General features: G+C 38.3%; 1 protein-coding gene across 1 annotated transcript; it reads right to left on the bottom strand.

Annotated features, from left to right (window-relative positions):
- Positions 1–349: 349 nt before the first annotated feature.
- smu1a (SMU1 DNA replication regulator and spliceosomal factor a) lies at positions 350–8,177 on the bottom strand. Its single transcript, XM_056237664.1, has 12 exons — positions 8,051–8,177; positions 7,211–7,421; positions 6,946–7,098; positions 4,625–4,735; positions 4,385–4,513; positions 4,188–4,307; positions 3,977–4,093; positions 2,416–2,543; positions 2,214–2,340; positions 1,926–2,093; positions 973–1,125; positions 350–721 (listed from the first exon to the last, which is right to left on the bottom strand). Exons 1-12 carry the CDS (start codon positions 8,074–8,076, stop codon positions 623–625), a joined length of 1,542 nt encoding a protein of 513 aa, XP_056093639.1. The 5' UTR covers positions 8,077–8,177; the 3' UTR covers positions 350–622.
- Between the last annotated feature and the right edge of the window lie 2,404 nt (positions 8,178–10,581).

The following is a 10,581-nucleotide window of genomic DNA, read 5'->3' as shown; positions in this document are numbered from 1 at the left end:
ATGTTACTTTTGTCAGGTTAAAATAAATTTGATCAGTTTGCATTAATCTGAAAAATAAAGCTTTAATTTCTGCAATTAATATTTGCTTTAATCTAGGCCTGGTTTATAATTTTCCTTTAATGTTGAATGGCTATAATTGCTCATTTTATATCTCAGTATTGCAATCAATGATACTGGCCTTCATTCATGGCACTTAAAAACATATTAAACAAATTTGATAAAAAATATCAAATATTTAAATTGCTGTCTTAGTGTATATTTTTATGTCACTTGAGATTAATCACAAATATTGCTTTGGCAATTTTTTTCAAACAATCTACATCTCTAGCTTTTCAACAGAGACAACTACTTGCAGTCAAATCTTTTAATGGACAGAGAAATAAATGACAAGAAAAAAACGATTGAAAATGATTATTGTTGGAACAAAAAAAAAATCTTGTTACTATAAATTACAGATTCTTCCATTAACCAAATTTGACACTGTAGAAAAAAAATGAAAAAGTTATCCACTGCACTTAAAAAAAACAGGTATATACACAAAAAGGGTTAAAAATAGGCAACACATTGTAATTGTATTCTCCCGCCGTATCTAATCAGGATCCGCATATCGACGCCACATCTGTTATGGCTTCCAGAGTTTGAGGAGCCCATCCTCACTGTATGTGGAGATTAAATTCTGGTGTGGGTGGTGGGCAATACCAATAACATCCTTCTCATGAACCTGTCAAGACAGATCAAGTAATCAGCATCTACAAATCCTTTTGTGCATGTTCAATGTGATTTTTTTTTACATAAATATATATATAAAAAAAAAGTTTTATATATATTTTAAAAAAAGTATTTTTTTCGGATGGAAGATAAAAATGAAAAAAAGTAAAAATATAAGATTTTGTAAATAAATATTTGAAATCTAATATATATAATTTTGTTTTTTTTTTAATGAAGAGAAAGATGGACTGAAAGACGGCTTACGGTCAAGGTTCTCTCTAGTTTGCCTGTGACTGTGCTGAAACAGTAAAGCACAAAGTCCTCTCCGACACAGTAGATCCACTCGCCACGTGGAGACAGAGTACAGCACACAAAATCACCTCCCTCTCTCTTACCAGAGCTGAAACTCCTCACAATCTGCAACAGGAAAAAAACATTAGGAGAGTTCTCAGATACCCCTTTTCCACCAAAAACGAACTGGTTCAAAGTTGGTTCAACTTGCGAACCTTCTCAGAACCTGTTTGTTTTTCCACTGACTAGAGCGCCCAGCGAACGACGTCATTACGTCACTGTGTACGTCGCCATACATCAGCTAGAAACGCTTGCAAGTACAACATTACTTTGGGATTATCTCTAACTCGTGAACCAAGAAGGCTTTAAAAACAATTGAAATATGTAAGTCTTTTAATCTTTTCCTTTGATATGTTATCTTTTCTGATTAGTTATGTACTCCTGTCTTGTGTCTTTTTTTTTCTTTCCATTTATTTGTTCTATATTGTGACTGTTTTCTCCTTTGCTTACATAACGTTTTCAATAAAAAAAATAGAAACGCTTGCGCCAACTTCAAGCATAACAATTACAATGGCGGACTACATCGTGTTTCTGCAAATGTTTCTCCTGGCTTTGCAATCCAATATTATGTCAGATAATATGTTATCTAAACCCGCCCCCAGCCCCCGACGTAAGCTTGACGTGGTAAAAGAACGGTTCTAGTCCAGCAAAGAGTTGGTGCCGCTTTGGAACCAGTTTTCCTGGCCGAGAACCGGTTCTTTGGCTGTCGAAACACAAAGAACTGGTTCGCGCGCAGGCACCGGCTCCGAACCGACTCTCAAAATGCGTTGGTGGAAAAGGGGTAAGGGATTCATGATGCACAGACGGACACAAATTTCAATTCTGTCATCTCTTTCATTAGCATTCATGAGTCTTGACATCCTCACCTGGCCTTGCATGTTCATGATGACAACAGTGTTGGATCGGTTACACACAACAAAATGCTCTGGGTTTTTGGGGAGCTGGATGACATTGTTAACAGTGATGTCTGTTCCCGCGGAGGTCCCTAGAGACTTAAATGTGCTGGTGCATTCTGAGGTCTTCACGTTCCAGATCTGGGAGAAAGAAAATACAAAGCCAGAAGTTAGATATTCACCTTTACATTTTATGAGATCTTTACTTAAGAGATTTGAGAAAAGACTTGACTAACTAGGTAATAACTTCAACAACATTACCTTCACAGTTCCATCAGATGAGGCGCTAATGACGTGATGTCCGTCAGGAGTAAGTGTGGCTTCATTTACAAATGAAGAATGACCTCTGAACTCCTTCAAAGACTTGCCCGATTTTAACCCATGAATCCTATTCAGAAACAAACACAAGTTCATTTTGCTGTGGTTTTTGTGAGAGCTGAGGACAGTGATAACAGATGCTTACCTGATAGTCTGGTCGAAGGACGCGGAGAGAATCTGAGTGCTGTCTTTACTGAAGCTGAGACAGGTGACGCCTTTACTGTGAGCGCGCTCAAACCGCCGCAGACACTGACCGCTCTGAATCTTCCATACCTGGACAAACACCACAATCAGTCCTTCAAAATAATCAATACATCAGCCTTCCTACTGTAAAAACTAATTTTTACATTTTCATCATGCGCAGAATTGGTTCTTGCGGAAGCTCAAACGTGCTGCGTAAAATGAGAATGAACCTCATTGGTTCTAGAGAAAGCTCAAACGTGATGCGTAACAAGAATGAACCTCATTGGTTCTAGAGAAAGCTCAAACGTGATGCGTAACAAGAATGAACCTCATTGGTTCTAGAGAAAGCTCAAATGTGATGCGTAACAAGAATGAACCTCATTGGTTCTAGAGAAAGCTCAAATGTGATGCGTAACAAGAATGAACCTCATTGGTTCTAGAGAAAGCTCAAACGTGATGCGTAACAAGAATGAACCTCATTGGTTCTAGAGAAAGCTCAAACGTGATGCGTAACAAGAATGAACCTCATTGGTTCTAGAGAAAGCTCAAATGTGATGCGTAACAAGAATGAACCTCATTGGTTCTAGAGAAAGCTCAAATGTGATGCGTAACAAGAATGAACCTCATTGGTTCTAGAGAAAGCTCAAACGTGATGCGTAACAAGAATGAACCTCATTGGTTCTAGAGAAAGCTCAAACGTGATGCGTAACAAGAATGAACCTCATTGGTTCTAGAGAAAGCTCAAATGTGATGCTTAACAAGAATGAACCTCATTGGTTCTAGAGAAAGCTCAAACGTGATGCGTAACAAGAATGAACCTCATTGGTTCTAGAGAAAGCTCAAACGTGATGCGTAACAAGAATGAACCTCATTGGTTCTAGAGAAAGCTCAAATGTGATGCGTAACAAGAATGAACCTCATTGGTTCTAGAGAAAGCTCAAACGTGATGCGTAACAAGAATGAACCTCATTGGTTCTAGAGAAAGCTCAAACGTGATGCGTAACAAGAATGAACCTCATTGGTTCTAGAGAAAGCTCAAATGTGATGCGTAACAAGAATGAACCTCATTGGTTCTAGAGAAAGCTCAAATGTGATGCGTAACAAGAATGAACCTCATTGGTTCTAGAGAAAGCTCAAATGTGATGCGTAACAAGAATGAACCTCATTGGTTCTTGCTTGAGGAAGCTCAAACGTGTTGCGTAACACACAAGAATGTCTCGCGTCAAGCAAGCATGTCTCTTAAGACAACTTGGATAACCATTAGATTCATATGGATTTATTTTACAATCTCTTTATGAATATTTTGAACAGTTAAGAGTTTTGGGTGAATAGACTTTCAATGGAGGGACAGAAATCTGTCAGATTTCATTAAAAATATCTTCATTTGTGTTCTGAAGACAAATGAAAGTCTTGTGGGTTTGAAACGACATGAGGGTGAGTAATTGATGAGACTTTTTGGGTGAAATAACCCTATAATGATGGTTTTATTTTTTTGTCCGATTTCAATAAAGTGTGTATGAGACCTTAATCTTGCCGTCTTGGGCTCCTGTGGCCAACATCTCAGTGTCCCGACTGAAAGACATGCACAGCACTGCGTCATCCATCATCATGAAGTTATCCTGAGCCTGATACTTCAGATCCTGTCCAACAGAGACACATGATCCATTATAAAAACATGGACATAAACCGTTCTTACAAATGCAGATGAATAAGTCTCAGGGTGGATTCACAGACCTTTCTGATTTTTCCAGTAGTGAAGTTCCATACTTCAATAAATCCGTCCACAGATCCAGTGACCAGATACTGGCCATCAGGAGAGAAGCGTGAGCACTCAACATGAGACTTCTGACCAAACTACAAGAAACAAAACAAAAAGGTGAGTGACAAATTCATCTTTTGTAACTGTTGAGGACAGAAGCTGGTCAGTGTACCTTGATGTGTCTGGCCAGCTGTGTGGGGAATCGCTCCTCCTCTACGTCCTTCACAGCTGCTTTACCTCTGAACAAATCAATGGTCATACCAGGAGGCAGAAGACCCTGATGCTGCTGCCACTTCAGAGACTTCAGAGAGAGAAACAGACAATTATTGATGGTATAGTAATATTAACTATTCTTTTAAGAGTAATTCTCAGATCAGTGTACGGTAACATGATGAAGGGAAGTTTTGCTCACCTGTCCAAGCAGAGCCATCAGACGTGACGGTGGTACCACACTGACCTCACCAGCGAGAGCCTGAGCTATGGCTGCTCTACGCTTCTCCTTACTGCTGCCATCAGGATAGGCCTACAAATAAACATAGCAGGTCACAAATCATCCAGAATGGAGGTGACTAGGTGGAAACCTTGTATGTTCAAAACTGCTACTTTTCATGAAATGGAAAAGAACACTGTATTTTTTTTTTTTTTTTTGGAATAATTAAATACTGTGTTGTCAAAGTTGTTGTTTGACCAGCAAATGTCTATTTTTTTTCTGTCATAAGAACGGCTGTATCTGAGGCTATTACGTTTTCATCAACTTACAGGTTATAAAGTTCATTGTAGCTAAGTGGCTGCTCAGATTTTTGTCATTTGGCCAAAATCTCATGTTATTAACAATGAAGTTAAATGCACAGGCTATTTAAGACATTACTGTGTATGATTCGACAACAAATGGGGAGTGACTTGACAAATGACCAAGACACTCTTCTCCACACCTCAAATACATAAAACATTAGCTTTATATATATATATAGTGCTTCTTGAGTAAAAAAATGCTGTACTTATTTAGTCTTGCATTGTAAAGCAGAAACGGTCCAAAATGTGTGCGGCACTTCATTCACAATAGAGGCGGGGTGGAATTATAAGGTTTTACAGACAGTTCGGGTTTTTGCAAATATCTTGGATCAAAGAGCTTGGGCCACAAGCTCTTTTTAATGGTTAGATATTTGCAAAAACCCACAGAAAAACATAAAGGGTGACCAATAGTAATGTTTTATGAAAAAAAAAAATAGAAATACGGAGATACAAGGTTTCTGCCCAACAGTGACAACATTATGGTGTACTGAAGAGAAGCCTGAGACAAATCAGTTTCATAATGAACCGAAAATATTTTTTACAATTATCATAATATAAAAGCTCTCTAATGTATGTCAAAGGAACTAAAATCAAAATCTTGATATGACAGTGATTTAACAAATTGCAAAAGGCTGTGATTTAATTAAATAACTATATTGTCTGTTGCGTGTTTCAGAACAAAGTGCGTTCACACTAGGGGTGCACGATATTGACAAAAAGGTGATATTGCGATATCGATAATGAATATTGCGATATCGATATTAATTTCGATATTTTTAAACGTATGTAAAACTACAAAAGTTATGGATAAAACAAGTTCTTACAACATAAGGTTTATTTCAACTGACAGTCATATTGGACTGGTACAACATGACTAAATAAATAACAACCATGTCTACAGAACAGGACATGTTTTACTGGTTGTATGTACACTACAGTGTAAAAAACAATAAATAAAGAGCAAGTCTACAGAACACACCTGGCCACTTCATGCGTTTTCTGTGATCGGATAGCTATCTGATCGTGAAAAGACCAGGTGTAAATGCCCTCCGAAATGCATTCGAGACGGATTTGAATCCGATCGCTGAAACCACTTCAGGAGGAGGTCTGCGCCGCATTCCTGACGAAACTGGACAAGTGTAAATGCATCTCGTTGTTGAAACCACTAATTTAATTTAATTTCTCTCAAAGTGAGAGTAAGTCGCAGACGCTTTACACACAATTATCTTCATTAAAAGTAAATAAATGAAATGATCTTAACAGGGCTGTTGCCGCTCTCTCTTATTGCGTTATTTGATTTTGACATTTTAGCTGATGATCGTAAAATGCAGATCATAACTGTTGCTTTCGGTGACGGGCACTCCATTAAATCTGCATAGGCTATAGCGCGGGAATTGAAGATCGGATTTATATCCGTTTTGCAAAAACACATTTATGTGACCAGGTGTAAAAGAAATATCGTTTTGATAAATCAGATAGCTATCCGATCAGTGAAAACGCATGAAGTTGCCAGGTGGCCTGATACTTGTGCGCTGGTGTGTGCGTCGAGCCGGCAAGTGTGTGTGTGGGGGGACTGTGTGGTAGTAGAGCAAGGGGGAAGTGAGAGAGTGACGGCGATTAGCTTTGGAGCGAGTAGCGACTCAGTCATATTGAGAAAAAACAAAGTGTCTCCCCTGTTCTTTCTGACCACTGTGGGAAATCTGTTACATGAAAAGTTAACCCTCTTCTTGATTTCATGTTGTGTATGGAGAAGGAGAATCAGGAAATGAGTCGGGGGAAATGCAACGGTGCATGTCGGACCGGACGCATCATAAACAAAATATTGCATAAATATCGCGAGATTTTCGATATTGATATCGAGCAACGTGATATCGCGATAACGATATTGATATTGACAGCTCATGACACAGTGTTTTCAGTGCATTGTTTCAGATCCATCACCTCTCTGGGGTCAAAGTATGAGCGAGCCAGAAGGTTCTCTAGGTGGATGTATCGCTCAGGTTGAGTTTGTTTGAGCATGATCATGGGGTCCGTCTGCCTCAACAAAGATCTGGCAGCTCCCAACTCTCGGAGCTCAATCAGCTCAAGAACGACCTGTAAAAAGACCAAAAAAACACTTATGATGTGTCCAATTATTCACTGATCAATCAAGGTTCCAAACTTATAAAACTGTCTTATAAAAGTCCCGATTTTCTCTGCCTCTCACCTGTTCGTAAAGGTCAACGAGGGTCTTGTCAGGGAGTTTGAGGGACTGTATAGCCTGAAGTACAGTGTCCCAGTGACCGCTATTGATATCGGCCACAAAACTCTCAATACTGTCCACCGTGTTGAGGGACACTGTCGTCTCCTCCTGGAGTGTCACTAAAGTCTTATGCAAGTTGTTTTCCTTCAGGTACTGCATGATCAGACGGATCACGCTGGAGAAACATGACAAAAAGGCATTTCAGTAAGAATTACTTTGAAAGACAATAGTGAGTGTATATATTACTGCAGAGAGTTGAATTAACTTATGGTTTTGTCTGGAAAGTCATAAGCAATGCTTACACTGATATGTGAATGGGGAATTTTTCACCAAAATATAAATAAATAAAACAGCAATGTCTAGAAAAATAACATATATATATATATATAATTAATTTTTCAAACATATCACCGTATTTTTGCAAAAAAAGACACATATGATATCTACAAAATAACACTAAATTGTTCTTCTAAAATCGCATAAATCAAATGGTATTTCATATGGTCTGGTTGTTTCTAATTAAATAAAAACAGAGAAATCTAGAGCTATTTTGCTACTAAAACCGGACAAAAGACTAAGCAGGCTAAGCTGCAATACTTTAAATACCAAAATATAAAAGAGAAAAACTATTAATATATAAACTTTGTGCAAAACCTAATCTCCTCATAATGCTAACAGAGTTAGCCAGAGAAACAACCCAACACCTAAACGGTGCAAAAATCAGCATGCAAAAATGGTGCTCGTTTAAATTACACAATTATGCATTCATGTAATGTTTTGAAACATACAATTTTATTTACTTACTCTGCTGACTCTATTTCAATAGACATGATTGAAAAATGCTACTATTGCTGTGCGGAAAGAGGCTGAAGACACAGGAACGACACACTCGTCTTCTTCTACGGCTCTGAGTTCATCTGAACTGAACACAAACAGCGACACCTAGCGGCTGCAAACATCCGGCACCAGATATTCTGTAACACACAATGACAAACTATTTGTTTGTTATATTGATAATTAAATGTTTTATAGAGCGATTCGGTGAAACCAGGCAATCTCAATTTTCCAATTAACAAACAATTTTAACAACAATCAATCTCTTCAACATCAGTCCTTGCCTGTAATTTGATGTGGGGCAAACCAGTGTTGTTTCATGTAAATTTATAAAATTATTCATTTTATTGTTTATTAATTAAATAACTCTCTTTACAATTATTATTTATTATGTATATACAATAAAAAATATAGGCGACATTGTTATTATTGTTATTATTATTAAGTGTTTTTTTTATTTCAAATGACCTTTTTTACTTCAGTATCGTCACTACAATATTTTACATATCTCAGTTTGTCCTTTACATACAGTGGCGGACAAAAATTTGGAAACATAACTATTTTTAATGTTTTTGAAAGAAGTCTCTAAAATGCTCATCAAGCTGTTTGATCACAAATATAGAAAAGAAAATAGTATTGTGAAATATTATTACAATTTAAAACAATGGCTTTCTATTTTATAAGAAAACTTTTGACCGATACTGTATGTTACATTAAGGCTTAATGGTTATTGGGTCATTATGATGATGTCTCATCAATCCAATCCATGCCATTTAATCTTTCTTTCCAAGCATAGTCTAAATTAGTCTGGAGTAAGAGTCCTCTATCTGAACACAGGCTCTAATGATCATAAGCACTTGAAAAATCCTGCTGTGATTGCATGTTTTGTATTCCAGGCTCTGTCTAGGGCCGGTGTGCCATTATCATCCTCTCCACGAATCCCTACTGGATGTTCACGTAATGAGCTGCAGTTCCGTGTTTGTCTGTAGAGGGCGTCAGAGAGACGCCTTTATTCCAGATCGCTCTGCGAGTGAAGGTCTCCCAAGGTTAAAGTGTTTATTGCTGCATCAGCCTCATATACTGGTCTCTTATGAGGGCACAACGCCATGGGCATTTAACGGGCCAGATAAAGCAACTCACTGCTGCAAATCTAATTGCCCGCCACGAAACAGCACTTACTTGTTCATTCTTATAAATGTGCATAATTTGGGCCTACCTCGGAAAACAGACCTGCGTGATTTGCACCTAATAGTGCATAGGCAATAAGTTCTTCTAGCCGATTACAATTTCAATGCTTGCCATTAAACACAGAGACTAAAAGTAACAGGGCTCTGACATTTTGCAAATAGCAACAATACTTCAATACCATATTATTGTCAATATGAGGTCAAATAGATTGAGGGCCACAAGCGGGCAGTTTTTTATTTTTTATTATGAGCCAACACCAGAGGTATTGTTTCTAGCTAATATGTTTTTCTGGAGCTTGTTCATCGTTGATAACCACTCACATCCCGAGAAAAGATTATGTGTGGGAACGCAGACTCGTACATTATTGAGGGCCTATTGGCAGGTGTATTATTTCAACGCATTCTCATCCCAAGGCGTCATATACTGACGCTTTTGCCAAAGCGTCTACATCTGACGCACATGGCACCCTTTAGCGTCAATATAACACGCTTTGGTTATGGGTGGGTTTAGGTCTGGGGTAGTGTTAGGGTTAGACCACTAGGAGGCGCCATATATCTGCGTCTCATATTGACGCTAAAGGGTGCCATGTGCGTTGGATATAGACGCTTTGGCAAAAGCGTCAGTATGTGACGCCTTGGGATGAGAACGGGCTGATTATTTCCATGGTTCATCAGAAGGAAAAAGAGACTTTAAATCTCAATTTGCTTCTACTATGAAATTCATCATGTGCTGTTTATGCTAAAAACATGAATGATAACTCAAATCGTGCAGCATCACTCTTAAAATTCTTTTCAGTTGGGTTCTACACTCAATTTTAAAGAACCCTTTATGCCAAAATGGTTCTATAAAAGGAGAAATGTGAATTCGGACATACTTCTTTTGTCACACACTGTTTTTCACCTACATATTATAGTATGGAAGTACGCGATTATGGATGTATATCCTCTAGCATCATACAGCCAATCGACCCTCGCTTTTCTCGTGTAACCGGTCCTACTCAACTCGCTCCGAGTGGGATTCAAACCAGGGTCTCCGGCAAAGGAGGCTTAAGACCGCAGCCTAGCGCCAGTAGCTAGTGCGCCTCTTGAGATCAGGGGAGTGAGGTTTACAGCACAGCTCTCACTGGCCTACGACAGTTACACTTGCAAGTGTTACTAAAAAATCTAGCCAGCATCTTATTTTCGAAGACGGTTTTGTTTGTAAGCGTGTGATAAAGAAGCTGTCTCATTGCACAAAGAGAAAGACAGAGAGTATTGATCTTCAACTACAAGCACTATTTTGTCATTTAAACATACATAAAAGCCTAAAACGCT

Source organism: Rhinichthys klamathensis, unplaced genomic scaffold (genome assembly GCF_029890125.1).
Source record: "Rhinichthys klamathensis goyatoka isolate OS25496 unplaced genomic scaffold, OSU_Roscu_1.1 h1tg000491l_1, whole genome shotgun sequence".
In the NCBI taxonomy this organism is placed as follows: domain Eukaryota; kingdom Metazoa; phylum Chordata; class Actinopteri; order Cypriniformes; family Leuciscidae; genus Rhinichthys; species Rhinichthys klamathensis.
The sequence above is the reverse complement of the archived record's forward strand: the minus strand, read 5'-3'. Positions and strand labels throughout refer to the sequence as shown.

Excerpts from the sequence above, each read along its gene's own strand:
- smu1a (XM_056237664.1), bottom strand. The coding sequence starts at position 8,076 with ATGTCTATTGAAATAGAGTCAGCAGA. Across the intron at positions 7,422-8,050 it reads ATTGAAATAGAGTCAGCAGA|CGTGATCCGTCTGATCATGC; the intron begins GTAAGTAAATAA and ends ATGTTTCTCCAG. Across the intron at positions 4,514-4,624 it reads TGATGGCTCTGCTTGGACAG|TCTCTGAAGTGGCAGCAGCA; the intron begins GTGAGCAAAACT and ends CTCTCTCTGAAG.